Source organism: Ruditapes philippinarum, unplaced genomic scaffold (assembly GCF_026571515.1).
Source record: "Ruditapes philippinarum isolate M1 unplaced genomic scaffold, ASM2657151v2 ctg194_1_1_1_1, whole genome shotgun sequence".
Classification (NCBI taxonomy): domain Eukaryota; kingdom Metazoa; phylum Mollusca; class Bivalvia; order Venerida; family Veneridae; genus Ruditapes; species Ruditapes philippinarum.
The window spans coordinates 311,243-330,780 of record NW_026853964.1 but is presented as its reverse complement, the minus strand read 5'-3'; the positions used below and the strand labels follow the sequence as shown (position 1 = coordinate 330,780).

At 33.3% G+C, this 19,538-nt stretch overlaps 1 protein-coding gene across 1 annotated transcript; it reads left to right on the top strand.

The window, feature by feature from the left end:
• Positions 1 to 1,149: 1,149 nt before the first annotated feature.
• On the top strand, positions 1,150 to 11,983 carry LOC132738517 (muscle M-line assembly protein unc-89-like). The gene is made up of 7 exons (XM_060726019.1): positions 1,150 to 1,255; positions 3,293 to 3,430; positions 5,054 to 6,769; positions 7,135 to 7,219; positions 8,355 to 8,701; positions 9,553 to 9,634; positions 11,979 to 11,983. The coding sequence occupies exons 1-7, from the start codon at positions 1,250 to 1,252 to the stop codon at positions 11,981 to 11,983; spliced, it is 2,379 nt and encodes a 792-aa protein (XP_060582002.1). The 5' UTR covers positions 1,150 to 1,249.
• Positions 11,984 to 19,538: the final 7,555 nt, after the last annotated feature.

Genomic DNA, 19,538 nt, shown 5'->3' with positions numbered 1-19,538 from the left:
ACGTTTTTGGCAATTGGATCCGCTTGATCACGTTTTCATGAATTTATAATACATGTACCCCTCTTTCGTGCCTGTTATGGTTTCAAAGAAGATAACTTATTTAGAAATATTTCAGACTTGTAGTTGTGTTACTTCCCTTTAAATGTTATAAATGTTATGTTTCAGAAGGACGGAGTTTCAGCGGAAATGTTTTCAGTCTATCTAAGAGTATACATAGAGAATTAATCGCCAATACTAAAAACGACAATGCAATGCAAGGATCTTTAGTGAGTTAGTTAATGCATAAGTGAATAAGTTGATGTGCGAGTGAGTGAATGAGTGAGTTTAAGAGTTACAGAATGAGTGAGCCAAATAATGAGTGAGTTAAAGAGTGAAAGAGTTAAAGAATTAGTGGCTTTATTAAAGAATGAGTGAGATTAAGAAAGAGTTAGTAAAAGAATGAGTGAATTAACGAGTTAGTGAGGGAAATAGATATTGAGGGAAAGAGCCAGTTAGTGAGTGTAACTAGCGTGAGTGCATGTGAGTGTGTGTGAGTGTGATTTAGTTTGAGTAAGTGATATTGTGATTTAAATAATAGTGTGTTTGAGTGTGTTAAATCTAAGCTGGGTGAGTGTTAAATCATCAGAGGTCACTGTATTATGAGAACACACTTCTAAAACAGCTATACAGTTTTGCCATTGTATTCTAGATATTAGTATATGTGTATATACTTCTCCGGCCGAAAACGTAAATCGGAATATGAATAAATAATTTCATTTGATCTAATATTCATTGAATAATTTTGAAGATGTCTTTACATTGCCTCAGTTGCTATACTACCATTGTTAGAGCTAGGATCTTTCAAAAAGCTTCAGAAAGCTTCTATTCTACCATTGGGAATTAGAAAGGGTAGCGCAGGACACGCTGATGGAGAAGATAGCAATAGATCTATATAATATAAGGGAGGAAAATATTTGGTGGTGTCGAACCTACTACATGTACCCAACTGAACTGAAATGTACACGATTCAAAGATGTGAAAATAATGTATCATGTCAGCTTAGTGCACAAATTACCTGATAAATTAAAAGATTAACATATTATTTGTGTCCAATGTAAATCCATTTTTCTTATTTCTAATTATATTAATAACAGTAACTTGGTGTCTACTGTAAAATTCGCCTTTTTCTGAAATTCTGTTAACTTTCATTTGTTTTTGTTTTCGTTAATTACTCTGTAGGTAGATTGAACTGAAACTATAAGCTGCAGTTATGCGTGTTAGTGATATATTTAGAAATACTGCTTGTATTTAGAATTAGAAATTGTCGTTGACAGCAATAATGTGTAAAGTAACATGTTTTCGCGATCAAATATTTCGACTACAGTATTAACACTTTACCTCTTATATACGCAATTTACCGCACTGTCAACCCCACCCTTTATACGTGAAATCGTGAAAAAATGTCCCTCTTAGGGCTCAAACACTTTTTATGTTTGAGAAATGAAAGTCAATACTTTTTTTGCGCCGCCCCCTATCAAAAAGATTCATATACTCTTACTCTGTATTATCGGCGCAACTTTATTACCGGCGTACTCTCAGTATTTTGTCAGGAGTGGTCATGGATACGGTGAAATCAAAATTTTTGACCTCATTTAATAAGACATGTAATGATAAGTTGAATTTGTTTTACTTCACACAAAATATGGACTATTAAATTCATCACAGACATATAGAAAAACCTAAGTATGACGATAATATGGGGTCCCATGCTACCAGAGGATGGATATGCCCTCTTCTGCAAGGGGGTTTGAAGGGGGCTACCTCCCCCTCAATGTTAAGAAAATTTTGTACTTGTGAGAGGCTCAAAATGGCCTTATGTCGATCTTAAGAAGGTGTAACCAGAACTGAAAAGTCTAACTCTTTGACTCTTATCTTAATCCATTATGCGAGGTTGCAGCACTTTGAAATCAGTTTTAATGGAAAAATTCAACGCAAAATAGCGATTTTTGGCAGTTTGGAGATGTCCCCTCATTTCCATGGTAACATAAAATATAATATTGAGCATGCCGTTACAAAGGCAAAGGTCCAGTAATCATTTGTGCCTACATGTAGTTTGATCAGCATTAAAAGCATTATTTATAAATAGTTTCGTAGCAACTTGAACTTTCAACAGGAGGCTTTTCAATGAAAACAGCCATTTTTCATAAAATATTCATGGAGTTATGGGTTAAACTGTTTATTCATAGATATAACATGTCTGTCTTTACAAAGGGCATCAGTCATACATAACAAAAAGCACTTGCTTAAGCTTAATCAAAGGGCTGCAATCTCTGTGGTATTTTCTGATCTTTGCAATCTAAATCGTACTGTATATCTGTATGTATTTTCCTATATAAGTTTATTTTTATATACTATAATTCATCTTACAGGGCACCGAGATACAGCTACTGCGCTTAGATTTTTTACTATAACAGTTTGAGTTTGATACAATGTCATACATGTACCGAATTTGGTATGACTAGAGTTGCATCAAAAAATCATTTATGTTCATTTTTTCATGACAGCCACACTTTATCCTTGCATATCGTGGCTACATCCTTAAAAAAGACACTAGATGCCTCGACTGGGATTTGAACCCCAGACCTCTCACACCCTAAACGAGCGCGTTACCCCTGCACCATGGGAAGTTATACGAAGAAAGCTTGAATAAAATCAAATAATTCTATATTTAGAATTTCCATTTCGGGTTTGTAATCCTTATTAATTTCGAGATATTTTGTTCACGATAAACCTGTTGTTGAACACTGATGTAAATATTTTAGGGAAAATCTTTTCACCAAAACAGTCCGACATGTATATATTCCACTACTCGACAGTCAGATTTATTTCTGTACTTAAACGCTCTGAAGTATTTGATAATCAACATCGCTAAAAATAGCATTTTCATTGATTGAAATGATATTCATCTGCGTAATTTATGATTGTGCATTTATTGACAATTCTATAAGCCAACGCTACTTTTAAACTTTGAATGCGTTGTAATTTGTTGGATACTTGTAAAAAAAACCAAATATTTCTTTCTTTTACATTGTTAGTTTTAAGCTGCGTTAGGTTTGTCGTGAAATTTTGTGCCAGAGATTGAATGTCAGCATTGTATTTCCTGATCTGCGATCAGAGAATACAAAAACCATCATACAAACTTTTCAAATTTTTAATATTAATTTCCAATATAAATAGCAAATCATAAATGTACAGTAGTATCTGATGAAATAAGTGCCAAGAAAGACAGCTCTTTGTATTTTTTATATTTCAGATGGATGACAAAAAAGCTGAGCTGCCATTTGGTTGGATTGTGAAGCAGTCAAAAACATATCCAGACAGGGTTTATTATTTCAATGTAAACTCCGGGGCAAGTTCTTGGGAATTTCCAGATCTTCTTCAGCATTATGTGGTATTTATATATTTTTTCCCAGTATTTATAAAGCTGGTATTTTTTAAAGTTTTTTTCCCAGTATTTATAAAGCTGGTATTTTTAAAGTTTTATATATCTATAGTATCTATAAAGTCTTTTAATTTTCCGTAAAAAATGATTAATAGCTATGTCCAGATTGAAAGATGGACAAGTTTTTTTTAGATACTTAGCATAGATAGATATAAACTACTGTAACTATAAATGAGCCGCGTCACGACAAAACCAACATAATGGGTTTGCGACCAGCATGGATCCAGACCAGCCTGCGCATCCGTGCAGTCTGATCAGGATCCATGCTGTTCGCTATCAGTTTCTCTACTTGTAATAGAGTTGGTAAGGGAACAGCATGGATCCTGATCAGACTGCGCGGATGCCCAGGCTGGTCTGGATCCATGCTGGTCGCAAACCCATTATGTTGGTTTTGTCGTGACGCGGCTCAAATGTAACTATACAGTGTCTATTCTAGAGGGGCGATAGGGGATTCAACCATAGTTTTGAGAATTCACCCCTATTTTTTTAGAGGAAGGGGGAAAATTTTACATAGACAAAGAAGGAAAAAGATCAACAAAATTAATGTAATAAATTCTCAATTTTCGATAAAAATCCCCCTGTTTTTCAAATCTTAGAATAAACACTGCTATACAGTGTACATAACAGAGCTTTTACAGAATACAGGTAAATAATTGTTAACTTGAAAAATTTTAATCAATATATTTTGACATGGACAAAAGACATGCAGAATTTTATTTATATTATAGATCCTGTAACACAAATTTTTATGGTTTTAAATCATAAATATGATGCACAAATTAAGATTTTTCAATATTGTAGGTTCCAAAAAGCATAATTTATAAAAAGATATTACTGAATTTAACATTTCATGTAATAAACAGAGGTACTTAGAAATTGATTTCCTATGAAGTTTAAGTCAAATTTTCCAATAAGAAATGAATGCATATATTTTTAATTTAATGATTACATATAATATGTACAATTTTTCGCAGTTCATATTTTACATATTCTTTGATGTTTCAACTTTGAAAATTGTTTTATTAGCATATTTATATACATATGTATAATTTCATTGAGTGTGGTTAACCACTTTGCTCACAACATACAAGATCTTTAAACTAATGCCATGGGAACAAGACAAACTCTACAGCAAAAATGTTAGAAATTAATTAATTTCATCTAGCAATGAATAAATTGAAAATATTTTACATAGACATTTTACATTTCACTTCATTCTATTGCCATATTTACAAATACAGTACATGGTTGCTATGACAATAAATAGTCAAATTTATAATAAAACAAAAAATGTTTATTTTAATAGTATCTAGTAATAAAGCAGTGCAATATATTTTCTATGAAGCTGGAATAGTGGAGAATAATGTATATAAATCATGGCAGGTAGCAGATTAGTGTACTGTGTGTCTAAAAATGCAGGAACTTTCTTTACTAAATGTCCACATCACTCTTTTATTTGTAAAATTTCTTCGTTCTTTTATTTTTTATCTAAAAATTATCCTGGACTTTCATTTCTAAAAATCCACAATGCACATCACTCTTTTATTTGTAAAATTTCTTCGTTCATTGCAGAGTGGGAATGCAAACACGACGGCTGCTCCAGTTTTAACAGCAACGTCACTCGTAGTTGATGCTGTGTCACCAGAGAAATTTCCCGTTTCTACAACATCTCCGCAACAAACCTCACAGTCGCCCGACACACACAATCAGTTCAAATCTAGTCTTAATAAACACCATGATACCAGTGCTTGTAATACACGTGATAGTTATAAAAAAAGCTCGTCTGAAAGAGAAACTCGTAACATTGCTTTAGAATGTCCTGGTAGAAATTCATTGAAACCACATACTTTATCTCAACTTAAGTGTCGAAGAAGCACACAAGCGGGCGATGATGGTAAAATGTCGAAGTTGAAAAGAGGTGTACTTGACGATAAGTTTTCAGGCCAGGCCAAAAGTCAACACCAGTCCTGTTCTGATAATAAGTTTTCAGGCCAGGCCAAAAGCCAATATCAGCGCAGTCCTGATAAAAAGTTTTCAGGCCAGGCCAAAAGCCAATATGAGCGTAGTCCTGATAAAAAGTTTTCAGGCCAGGCCAAAACTCAATTTCAGCCCTGTCTTGATAATAAGTTTTCAGGCAAGGCAAAAAGTCAATATCAGCGTAGTCCAGATAAAAAGTTTTCAGGCCAGTCAAAAAGCCAATGTCAGTACAGTCCAGATAAAAAGTTTTCAGGCCAGGTGAAAAGCCAGTATCAGCCTTACAGTGTGAAAAAAGTTTGTCAATATGCAGGAACAGGTATAAAGACTGTAACTTCTGTACAGAAAGATTTGCACAATGATAAAAAAGAAGATTCTGCTCATGTTAGTCAAAGTTACCATCATTATAAAAAACCTGATTGTTCATTAGGCAACTGTTTACAGCAAAAAGTTAAAAGTAATCCGCAAACATCCTCAAAATCGCAACAACCGGTGACATTTAAATCATATAAGCCTTCATATACAAAACAAAATGTGGCTAAAGATGTGTCATACCTTGATAACAAAAAATTGTCCCCAATTAAGTATCCGAAGAAAAGTGCCGGAATTGCCAAAGTCATCTGTTCTACAAACAAAAGCTGCGCGCAGAAAAATGAGGAATATTCAAAATCTGCGGGTAAAGACTTGAGGACTATCTTAAATGTAGGGAAACGTGGTCATGAAAATACGAAAGACATGAATTCAAGCAGAAACTTGACAGATGATATACAGGCAGTCAAGAGGCGGAAGACCGGCACCGAAATTCAGTGCCCGAATTTCGATAAACGGGAAGAAATAATAGACCTTTCAGACGATCCTCAATCAAAGATAAAGAAAAAAATAAACAGCCAGGTAAATAAGGAAGAATGTTCACTAGACACATATTTATATGTAGGTGAAGACAAACGTAGAGTTGTCAGATCTTGTCATTCACGCGATAGCGTTAGTTCATTAGTTAAAAAGACACACGCAACTAACACAGAGACATTAGGTAAAACAGAACCAGTTACTAACACAAACACTGCTCAATGCATTCGTAAATTAACTCCATCAACTCGTGACTCAAATGTAAGTAGAAGTGCACCAGTTCAGCATGTTGGCGAGGAACGTGTGCCCAAGCTGCCGGAAGAGGGTTCAGATTTTGATCGTAACAATAATGCCGAGTATAAATTGTTTATTGGGGATAAAGACAAACTGTTGAGTATTCAGGCTTGGATCAATAATCTACAGGATCGAGCAGGATCCGAGAGTCCGTCAGTTGATTCTTATTCACAGGTAGTTTTTATATTCCAATTCATGGGCTGCATTGTTTTCAGATATTTGACTGAATCGCAATAAAAATACAGTTATTATTTTAAAAAAATAGGTTCTCTTACCTCATAAGTTGGATTATGCCATACACTTTATCATTGTTAGTAGTTCATCAATATGTTGATAGTAAACATAAGTAAATATTAAAGTCAATGTGGGACATACTAAGGGTATATGTCTATAGATCTATTTTGAATTTCCAGGTTTACTTTTAAAATTTATTTTAATTGTAACTAGAATTGCAAGTGCATGAAAAAGCTGAATGGTAGCCTTGTGAATAAAATATATACAAATATACATGTATTATATTAATGTTAATTTTAATACAGGTTAGTTTAGGTCAAGTGAATGATTCTGTTGATAGTGGCTATGTAACAAACACTACAAGCAAGACTTGCTCCCCTCCTGAAAAAGGTTAGTATCTTTTTCATTTCAATATTTTCATTTTTAGCTCGACTATACGAAGTCCCCAATGTCGGCGGTGGCGTCAGCGTCCAGATTTCAGATTAAAGTTTTGGTGCAGTAAAATATTTTTCACTATAACTTTGTCATTTCTTAAGGTATCAACTTCAAACTTCAGATATATGTTCCTTATTATCAACCACATCTTATGTGTAAGGTTCATAACTCTAGCACTAATATTTTTAGATTTATCTCCCCTTGAACTTAGAATTTTCCTGAAAAAATACTATTTTTTACTGTTACTTCTTTATTTCTTAATGGATCAACTTCATACTTCAAATATATGTACCTTATCATCATCCACATCTTATGTGACAAGGTTCATAACTCTAGCACCAATATTGCAAGAATTATCTCCCCATAAACTTAGATTTTTCTTACTAGAATTTACTATGACTTTTTTAGTTTTAAAGGTATCTACCTCAAACTTCAAATACTTATTTTTTATCATCAATTACATTTCATGTGACAATGTACATAACTCTTGAAGCAATATTTACAGACTCATCTCTCTTTGAACTTAGGATTTTCTTTTCAAAATATAACTTCTTTACTTTTTAAGGTACATGTATCTACTTCAAACTTCAAATATATATTTCTTATCATTACACACTTGTTGTGTGACAAGGTTCATAACTCTAGCGAGACTATTTCTAGAATTATTCCCCTTGATCTTGGAATTTATGTTAACAAATGTTATTTTTTACTATAACTTAATACATAATTATACATAATTGATTTTTCTTTCATAGTTTTGTCCTCTTTACTGCGTCCAGTATTTTATAAGTCGAGCTTGGCTGTCTCCTGTGACAGCTCTTGTTCATATTCCTCCCACTTGGTGTGGTATAGGGGCATATAGATTTGCTCTCGTTTGCTGTCCTGACATGCTGTCCTTCTGTTCTGCTGGCTTTCCCTTTTGTAAACAAAAGAACACATATCAATGTTTGTGGTTAAATCTATTGTTATTCAAATAAAAGGTCAAGAGTAGGGATCTATCAATTCTAAACTTGACATTATTTTGAGTCTACGTTTATCATTATGATACATCATCTAGTGAATCATCTATTCTTTTTATTTCCCACAACAGGCTGGGCAGCAGACGTCAAGGATGCAGATGTCGTGTCAAGGCCTGTAGTCAGTATGGAGGTGGACGAGTGCTTGGTTGATGAGAAATTACATGGTGAGGGGGTATGGAAGTTGGCTGAGAGAGAAGGCGGGGCTGGAGAAGGCGGGGCAGTTCCAATAGGAGTAGGCGGAGACTTACCAGTGGATGAAGGTGTGGCATTACCCATTGAAGAGAATGAGGAGGAAATGATGGATATAGACGAGGTTCTGGTTGAGGTTAGACAGCAAGTGAGCGGGTCTGGTAAACAAAATGCTAGCAGCTTCGTTGATTATACGGACAAATTTACACCTATGAAAGCAACAAGCAAGGTAAAAACGAAGTTATGTCAGATTTTTTTTTTATCAACTATTGATTTCTGTGCAATAATACATGTGAAAATCAGGTTAGAAGAGAGAATGGACCATTTAATCTATACCATGGTGAATTTGTATTTTTAGTTTGTCCTATCTTTTTTTTCCTAACCATCAGAGTGAAATTTCAGGGTATTATTTGACTGATCACCTGTTTCAGAATAAGAACAATTCTACAATAACATCTGATCAATGGGGACATGTGATCAATTTACAAAAGTTTTAATTATTTTTTTCTACGCTTATAGAAAAACTTATAGAATTGTCAAACCAGGTACACCTTGTTAAAGATGTATTTTGTATGGGATGGTTTACAATATTTCTGTTTTGAATCAAACATTGTTTGGAAGTGTTTAAAAAATTTTTTTCAATCAAAACAATACTGTATGGAATGGTTTACATGAATTCAATTTTCAATCAAAACAATATTGTATGGAATGGTTTACAATAGTTTTGTCTTGAATCAAAAACAATACTGTGTGGAATGGTTTACAGTATTTATGTTTTCAACAGAAACAATATTGTTTTGGAATGGTATACAATTTTTTTTGGTTTTCACTCAGAACAAAACTGCAATGGAATAGTTTTACAATGTTTTTTGTTTTGAATCAAAACAATATTGTTTTTTACAATTTTCTTTTTCAGCGAAAATGATACTGTATGGATCGGTTTACAATTATTATTGTTTTCAATCAAATCAATATTGTGGGAATGGTTTACAATATTTTTTGTTTTTGAATCAAAATCAAAATGTTGTAAACCATTCTATACAAGATATCAGTCAAAACTTTTTGACTACTATTTTACAGATCATTACAGTGGTTGTGGATACCAATGTTCTCATCTCAAACCTGGGTCTGTTTGAGACTCTCAAAGATTATCAGCTTCAAGGTAAGTTATTCTTAATCATTAATACCCCCTTAAAATACCCCTAAATTTGCTCATCTCAAACCTGGCTCTGTTTGAGACTCTCAAAGATTATCAGCTTCAAGGTAAGTTATTCTCAATCATTTATACCCCCTTAATACCCCTAAATTTGCTCATCTCAAACCTAGGTCTGTTTGAGACTCTCAAAGATTATCAGCTTCAAGGTAAGTTATTCTTAATCATTAATACCCCCTTAAAATACCCCTAAATTTGCTCATCTCAAACCTGGCTCTGTTTGAGACTCTCAAAGATTATCAGCTTCAAGGTAAGTTATTCTCAATCATTTATACCCCCTTAATACCCCTAAATTTGCTCATCTCAAACCGGGCACTGTTTGAGACTCTCAAAGATTATCAGCTTCAAGGTAAGGTATTCTCAATCATTTATACCCCCTTAAAATACCCCTAAATTTGCTCATCTCAAACCTGGGTCTGTTTGAGACTCTCAAAGATTATCAGCTTCAAGGTAAGTTATTCTCAATCATTTTATACCCCCTTAATAACCCCCTAAATTTGCTCATCTCAAACCTAGGTCTGTTTGAGACTCTCAAAGATTATCAGCTTCAAGGTAAGTTATTCTCAATCATTTATACCCCCTTAATACCCCTAAATTTGCTCATCTCAAAACCTGGCTCTGTTTTTGAGACACTCAAAGATTATCAGCTTCAAGGTAAGTTATTCTCAATCATTTATACCCCCTTAATACCCTAAATTTGCTCATCTCAAAAACCTGGCTCTGTTTTGAGACTCTCAAAGATTATCAGCTTCAAGGTAAGTTATTCTCAATCATTTATACCCCCTTAATACCCCTAAATATGCTCATCTCAAACCTGGCACTGTTTTGAGACCCTCAAAGATTATCAGCTTCAAGGTAAGTTATTCTCAATCATTTATACCCCCTTAATACCCCTAAATTTGCTCATCTCAAACCTGGCTCTGTTTTGAGACTCTCAAAGATTATCAGCTTCAAGGTAAGTTATTCTCAATCATTTATACCCCTTAATACCCCTAAATTTGCTCATCTCAAACCTGGCTCTGTTTGAGACTCTCAAAGATTATCAGCTTCAAGGTAAGTTATATCATTTATACCCCCTTAATACCCCTAAATTTGCTCATCTCAAACTTAGGTCTGTTTGAGACTCTCAAAGATTATCAGCTTCAAGGTAAGTTATTCTTAATCATTTTATACCCCCTTTAATACCCCTAAATTTGCTCATCTCAAACCTAGGTCTGTTTGAGACTCTCAAAGATTATCAGCTTCAAAGGTAAGTTATTCTTAATCATTTATACCCCCTTAATACCCCCTAAATTTGCTCATCTCAAACCTAGGTCTGTTTGAGACTGTCAAAGATTATCAGCTTCAAGGTAAGTTATTCTTAATCATTTATACCCCCTTAATACCCCTAAATTTGCTCATCTCAAACCTAGGTCTGTTTGAGACTGTCAAAGATTATCAGCTTCAAGGTAAGTTATTCTTAATCATTTATACCCCCTTAATACCCCTAAATTTGCTCATCTCAAACCTTGGTCTGTTTTGAGACTCTCAAAAGATTATCAGCTTCAAGGTAAGTTATTCCTCAATCATTTTATACCCCCTTAATACCCCTAAATTTGCTCATCTCAAACCTGGCTCTGTTTTGAGACTCTCAAAGATTATCAGCTTCAAGGTAAGTTATTTCTCAATCATTTATATACCCCCTTTTAATACCCTAAATTTGCTCATCTCAAACCTTGGTCTGTTTGAGACTCTCAAAGATTATCAGCTTCAAGGTAAGTATTATTCCCTCAATCATTTTATAACCCCCTTAATACCCCTAAATTTGCTCATCTCAAAACCGGGCACTGTTTGAGACTCTCAAGATTATCAGCTTCAAGGTAAGTTATTCTCATCATTTATTACCCCCTTAATACCCCTAAATTTGCTCATCTGCAAACCTTGGCTCTGTTTGAGACTCTCAAAGATTATCAGCTTCAAGGTAAGTTATTCTCAATCATTTATACCCCCTTAATACCCCTAAATTTGCTCATCTCAAACCTGGCTCTGTTTGAGACTCTCAAGATTATCAGCTTCAAGGTTAGTTTATTCCCTTTAATCATTTTTTATAACCCCTAAATTACCCCTAAATTTTGGTGTAATGGATTTCCCCCAGTTTAGAGTTTGGACAAGTCCATTTGTTACATGTAGGTTTAAAATTCTATAAATCTGAACAAAGCATTGGGTTATGAGCAGGACTAGTAATTACCCGGATCACAGTTTCGAATTTCAATTACCCAAAAAAGACTTTAAGCATTTGGTTTTTATCTTATAGATTAGATCCTTTTAAACCAAAGTCCCATGCATTTTTGCTCTAATTTCCAGGTATGCTAAAATTGAACCAGGGTCCCTCCTTAAAAGGGAAAACAAAACTGTTTTATGCCAACTACCCAAAAAATTAAACCAACTTTCTTAGGGTGTGTCAACATTTTTTCCCCGTGGACAAGTAAAGTAAAACCAAAAATATATGAAAAGTAATACTAAATTTTTTTGAAAAAACTGTTATATTGTTTTCATTATGGTTTTTGAAAATATGTTTGTTGGTGTTATTTTTGTTTTTGTAATATAGAAATATATTATAGGTGGTTGCGTTTCCTGGCATTTATGATATATTTTTGGTGTTTTCTCAATGTATTTATAACGGTTAGAGACAGAGCAAAAACTATGCTTATTGTCGCATTCCATGGATTTGTTTTATGTGAACTAGGATACATGAAGAGAAACAGACTGGAAACAAGCCAAAAACAGGTTAAAAAATCAGGTCTTAGATTAAACATACTTATTTATAGCTTGATGAGCGAATTGAAGCAAATTTGGACCAGTCTCAAATTGACTTTTGGCAAATAAACAGAACTGGTGTCATATGAGGAAATATGATTTATGCCCCCATTATGGCAGATATTTTAATCTCTATACCAACATTTCTTTTTGACAGACATTTCTTATAATAGTGTTTATGTAGAGCCCATTTTGATTGATTTTTATAATGTAATTTTCCCTCAAGCATATTGTTTTGGCACCATTCGTGACTGAGTGGCTAAGGTAGTTTTCACTTAACCACTGGCTCCTCATTGCTATTGGTTGGAATCCAGCCAGGGACACTTTGGATTCTTTCATGTGAGGAAGCTGTGCAGTTAGCTTATGGAAAGTTGGTGGTTCTACTGTGGTTCCTGCCTGTGCCTCTAATAATGCCACAAATTCCTCCACATGTTCTCAAGCCTGGAAATTGTTGCCATATGACCTGTGTAGTGTTTTGGTGCGATTTTAGAATTTAAACCCCCGCAACCAAAAATGTTTTTTTAATAGCTAAATAGTGTTTAACAGGAAATTCTCTTTAATAGATAGATGAATGGCTGGTAATCAGGTCCTTGGATTTGAAAAATTACTTCTCATAGCTACTTTAAGCTTAAATAAGATAATTGGTAAAAATCAATGGCTGATTTATGACTTAGAATTTAAGGCTTGATTAGAGACTTAATTAGATTAATGGCTTAAAAAAGATGCTGTTTATTCCCTTTTTTCCAGTTTTTAAAAAGGGAAAATTCATAATTTGGGACAATTTTCTAACCGGGGTTTGTTTGAAGTTATTCAATTTTTATTTCCTTTTTGAAAACAAGTTTTTTATTTTTCTTGCATCCATTATGTTTTACCATATGTTAATTAAACTTAAAAAACTTTTTTATTTAACATTTTTATGCTGAAAAAATTTTATTTTCTGTTATTTAGATCCCTTAAGAACTGTAAAAGGCTGTTTTGGTTTAATAAGGGTTTTACTAGATATTTAATTGATTAATGGTTTAATTTAGTTTGCTGACCAAAGGGGTTAAATTTGGGGGGGAAACCTTTATTTATAATAATGGGCTGGAAACCCCTTGTTTAAGCCCTAAAAAAAGGTTATTAAAAATTTAAAATTTGGGCTGAATTAGATGCGGGAATAAACTTTTTAAATTTAATGGACAAAAACATTTTTTTGATCCTTTCGTACATTTTTTTAAAATTTTTTTCAGGGAATTTATTTTTGTGTAGAAAGGGGAACGAAACCTTTTAACCATTAAAAGGGGCCCGTTGTTCTTTGGAAAACTCCTCGTGTAAAAGGACAAAACCCCCAAAAAGGGGTTTATTTAACTTTTAGTCTTTTGTAGTTAACACCCAAAAAAAATCTATAAAAATATTTTCCTTTAGAATTTCCCCTTTTTTCCCCCAAAGGGTTATGGGAGTGGCTTTGGGCCTAGTTTTTTGAATTTTAGATATGTCAGTTGAAAAATTAAAAGGGGATATTTTTTTTTTTAAAAATTACAAAAATTAACCCTTTTTGGGTCTACTGGAAACCCAATTTGAATATAATCTTGCAAACCAGTGAAACCAAAAAACAGCTAGTTAATTGTCCCATCTTTCATGGGTTTGCACTTTTTGCTATTCAGTCAGTACTTTTTTTGATTTTTTTTAAACCTGATTATTGGTTTTGTTCAAAATTGAATGGGGGAAGACTACCAAAAAAAAAGAAACTATTTAGGTATTTTTGATTTAGGTTGCTCTAACTCTTTTGGTGTATACCATAAAACCTTCATAAAAAACCCCAGCTAGTTAAAAAGGGGAAAGGGTGGGTTCTAAAAAAGGTGGGCCCGTTCGTGCCTAAAAAAAATTGCCGGAAAAGGGGATCTGAGGTCCTTTCCCCCACCAGTAAAAAATGAACATAAAACCCAAAAAAAACAAACAAAAAAAATCATTTAAAAAATTTCCACCTTGATAGGGTTTATTCAGATTTGGGTTTCTTTCCAAAACTTAAAACCAATGAGAAACGTGAAAACAACATTGAAGTTTTTTAGCTTCACCCTGTCACTTTTGACAGGGAGAGCTTTTGTGTATCGCTTTACGTCCGGCGTCCGTTTCCGGACTGTCCGTCGTCCGTAAACTTTTATTTTAAATGACATCTTTTTCATTTAAACCAATAGGCCAATTTTCATCCAAACTTCACAGGATTGTTCCTTTTGATGTTGTCACCTTTTGAAAATTGTTCAAAGAATTTAATTCTATGCAGAAACTCTGGTTGCCATGGCAACCAAAAAGGGAAAAAACTTTTAAATTTCTTCTTCTAAAAAACCCAAAGAGCTAGAGCTTAGATTAAATTTGGCATGAAACATCTTCTAGTGAGTGTCTTACCAAGTTTGTTCAAATAAAAGCCCTGGGGTCAAAATTGGCCCGTCCCAGGGGGTCATTTGGATTTTTCCCTATATGTTATATAGTAAAAAACTTTAAAAAAAGTCTTCTTTTAAAGAACCCAAAGAGCTAGAGCTAAGAATATTTTAGCATGAAACCGATCTTCTAATGGGTGGTCTACCAAGTTCTTCAAATAAAAGCCCCTGGGGTCAAAATTGGGCCCCCGCCCCCAGGGGTCATTGATTTTTCCTTATATGCATATTTAGTAAAAACTTTAAAATCTTCTTTTAAAGGAACCCAAAGAGCTAAGAGCTAAGATATTTTTAGCATTAAACATTTCTAATGGATTGTCTACCAAGTTTTGTTCAAATAAGAGCCCTTGGGGTTCAAAAAATTTGGCCCCGCCCCAGGGAAAGGTTCATTGATTTTCCCTATTAACGTATAGCAAAAACTTATTAAATCTTCTTTTAAAAACCCCCAAAGAAGCTAGAGCTAAAGCATATTCAGGATGAAACATGTTGTATATGGATGTTTTTCTACCAATTTGTTTCCTTAAAAGCCCCTTTGGGGCAAAAATTGGGCCCCCCCCCAGGGGGCAAATTTATTTTCCTTTTAAAGTGTTATAACAAAAACTTAAAAAATTTTTCCCCCCGGGAAAAAAACCCGAAAAGCCCTTTGTTTTTAAATTTTAAAACAGGGAAACAATTTTTCTTTGTAAGTGTCTACAAAAATTTTGTTCAAATAAAAAGGGCCCGGGGTTTAAAACTTTGGGGCCCTTTTTCCCAGGGGTGTAATTTTTTTAAATATATGGTAAAGAAAAAACTTTAAAAAATTTTTCTTTTTTAAAAAACCCAACGAGTAGGGCCTTAGATGTTTAAACATTTAAAACATCTTTTTTAATGGGGGGCCGGGGTTTTAAATTTTTCCAAGTTTGGTGGGGCAAAATAAAAGCCCCTTTGGAAATTTTAAAAAATTGGCCCCGGGTTTCCCTTTGGGGCCTATAAAAAAAAGTCGGAGCCAAAATTCAGGGGCCAAACATGCCCCTTTTTTGTTTTTTTTTATGAAAAATATTTTAATAAAGAATTTTCAGGGTTTAATTTCTTTTTTTAATATGAGTGGTTAAAAGGGCCCTAATTTTGAAAATATTTACCCCTTTATTTCCCATGGGTTTTTAGACCCCTTTCAAAATTTTTTTTTGTTTTTTCACCCTTTAAAAAAGCAAACCACCAACTTATAAATGGGAAATATGTGTCTGAAATGTATTAAGGGGGTTGAAATTTAAAACCCCTTTTCCCCTCCTGCTGTAGGTTTAAGGGTTAAAGGGGTGCAAGGGTCTTTTAGATTTTTTTTAATTTTTGAGAAAGCTATCCAGCTTAAGTTTTCATATCATGGGTTTATTTTTGCCCCCAGGTTTTCGTTTTTTCCTAAATAATGTACAGAAAGGGGGGGGGCACCCGAGGTCTTCCTCTACCAGTTAAAAAAATGGGCCCATATGAACCCCCCTTTTCGTGTTGTTGCAACATTTCCCGGGCCCAAAAAAAAAAAAAGGGAGCAAAAGCAGGGTGGTCTTAAATGAAAGGGGGAAATTGGGGTTTATTTAAAGGTTTACATCTTTGTTTCCTTTAAAAAATGCAAACTTCATTAAAGAAAAGGTCACCCAAATTTTTATGACTTTTTGCAGTAAAAGGCTAAAATTTCCCATTTTTAATTTTGATTTGTTAAACCCGTAAACTGGCCACTTTGAAAAAAGGTTTACGAAAATTACGTTTTAAAATTGTTAGTGTGAAATTTAAACCAAAACCCCAAAAAAATAACTGCAAAAAGCCTTTATTAAAATTTTAGGGCCCAGGAAGCATCTCACAATTTTTTCCCATTTTTACTTTTTAATGATGACAACATTCTCCAGGCTTTTTTTACAAATGGTCAGAAAAAAGGTAAATAAAAATTAAATTTACATGATTTATAGATTTTACCCCATTTGTTACAGCCTTTTAAAAAGAAAAAAAAGGGAAAATTTTAAAAAGGCACCCAAAAAAAAAAAAAAAAAAAAAAAAAAATTTTAAAAAAAACAAGTTTGTTTTTATTTTTAAAAAATGTTGGGCCCAAATTTGGTTTCAAAAGCTTTTTGGGGAAACCCAATGAAGCATTTCCCAAAATTTTCAAAAGATCAACTTCAGAAAAATTTTTTCACTTTGGAAATAAAATAAACAAAAATCCGTTTTTTTTGACTACCATCCCGAATTTTTAATTTTAAACCCCGTAAAACAAAACCAAAATAGTGCGTTTTTCGACCAGGGATGGATCCAGGAAACCCGGGCCGCGCAAATCTTTATCAGGATTTATGCTGTTTTCTATCAGTTTCTCACCCTTTTTTTTTTGTTAAAAAACGAAAAAGCATGGATCCTGAAACAGACTGGGGGGATGCTCAGGGTGGGCTGGATCCAAACTGGTCGCCAAAAGCATTATGTTTGGTTTTTTTCGTACACGGCTCCAATGTCCATTTTTATCATTTTTTGGGTTTTAAACAGTAACTTCATTATTTCTTTTTTTTGTAATGCAGGAAATTTTTTTTTGTTTTAGAAAAATAAGGGCTTTTTTTTTTAAAAGTGGCCCCCTTTTTTGGGAAAAAGTTGAGATAAATTTAAAAGAATTTTTTTGCAGGGTTTTTGTTTCTGTGCGTTAACAAATTTACAATAATTTAATTAAAAAAAGCCCCCGTGAAATAATGTGTCGGCTTTCACAGCAAAAGGGAAAATTTTAGTTTTTTTCTGCTGCATTTTTATCTTTAAAGATATTCTATGCTCATTCCCTTGAGTTAAAAAAATTTTTCACAGCAAAATTTTTTGGAAAAATTTTGAAATTCTTCTGAAATTGTTTTTAATTTAAAAAAATTTGAATGGGGAAAAAACTTTTCCATTTCCCCTTTTCAAAATAAAATTGGGCTTTTTTAAAAAAATGTTCCAAATTTTTATAAAAGGCAACCCATTTAGTAATGAGTTTTAAAAAAAACCCTTCCAAAATTTCTCTTGTGATTTTTTTTTCCCCTTTTATCATTTTTTCCCAAAAAAAGCCCTAGGGGTAATTTTTATATTAATGACATTATATTTAAAAAAATTAAATTTTTTTTAACAACAGTTAAGACCATTAATTACCAAAAAAAAAAAACAAATTTAAAATTTTTTTTGCCCGATTCTTTTTGTTTTCTTATTAAGACCAATTTTTCTATTTGACAAAAAAAACCCTTTCACAAAATTCCAAATATTAAACTTTTTCACTAATTAGGGGAGATAATTTTGTAAGCATTTTGGAATTTGGGTCAAAAATTACCCCCGGTGGGTTTTTGAGTTCGTGGTTCGAGCCTGGTCCAAAGGGCATAAAATGATAATAAATTTTATTGTTTACTTTTTGGTTAAAGCTTTTTTTTATTGTTTTTTTCAATTAAAAGGGAAATTCTTTGTCAAAGTTATGGAAAGTCTACATGGGTTAAAAAGTTTTTAAACCCCAAGAAAAAATTAAAACCCATGCATTAACATTGTTTTAAATTTTAAAAATTTTTGATTATTTTTAAAATTTTTGGAACTTTGACTGGCTTTAAAACCCAAATTGACAAAAACCTGTTTTTTGGGGGGGAAATCCCTCACTACAGGGCAATGTTAAACCTTTCCCAAGTCAGGAAAATTTTTGTTAAAAGTCCAGCTCAAGCAATTCCGTTTTAAATTGAAATTTAAAAAAAAGCTTAAAAAAGTGTGGATTACTTTGGGAAAAAAAGTCCCGTCTATGGCGGGGAAGGGCCCGCCAGTGTTGGAGAGAAAAGTGGGTGACATTATTGCTGCCCACCCCAACAGTCGCTTCTTGCTGATAAAATTTTGAAGGGAGGAAATAAAATTACCATTGAAACACTTGGGGGGGTGAAAACAAACAATCAAAAAAATTTTTTTTTTCCCTAAAGTTGGGCTCTTTATAGTTAACATAAAATTTATTTATTAAAGGGGGAAACTTGTGGGGTAAAAAGGGGGGAAAAAAGGGTTGAAATTTAAAAAAGGGGCAAAATTCCCGTTTTTAAAAAGGGGGGAAAAATTGCTTGGGGTTTAAAAAAAGGGAAAATGTTATTTAAAAGGGGGGATAAAATTTCATTGTTTTATTGAAGGGAGCTAACTTGCCACTGACATTTAATTACAGAGAGCTAACTTGTTCTAGTAATGAGTACTACAGGATGCTGACCTTACATTATTTTGAGCTAAAACTCATTTGTACCAATACTGTGTTTCAGGGAGCTGCCTTCCACTTAAATATTTTATTAAGCCTAATAAAGGGAGCTTACTTGTGTTAACATTGTAACATGAAACGGAGCTTACTTGTGTTAACATTGTAACATGAAAGGGAGCTAACTTGTGTTAACATTGTAACATGAAAGGGAGCTAACTTGTGTTAACATTGTAACAAGAAAGGAAGCAAACTTGTTTTAACATAGTAACATGAAAGGGAGCTTACTTGTGTTGATGTAGTAACATGAAATGAGCTTACTTGTGTTAAAATAGTTACATGAAATGAGCTAACTTGTGTTAACATAGTTACATGAAAGGAAGCTAACTTTGTGTTAAACATAGGGTTACATGAAATGAGCTAAACTTGTGTTAACATAGTAAACATGAAAAGGGAAGCTTACTTGTGTTGATGT

Excerpts from the sequence above, each read along its gene's own strand:
- LOC132738517 (XM_060726019.1), top strand. Across the intron at positions 6,770-7,134 it reads CAGTTGATTCTTATTCACAG|GTTAGTTTAGGTCAAGTGAA; the intron begins GTAGTTTTTATA and ends ATTTTAATACAG. Across the intron at positions 7,220-8,354 it reads TTGCTCCCCTCCTGAAAAAG|GCTGGGCAGCAGACGTCAAG; the intron begins GTTAGTATCTTT and ends TTCCCACAACAG.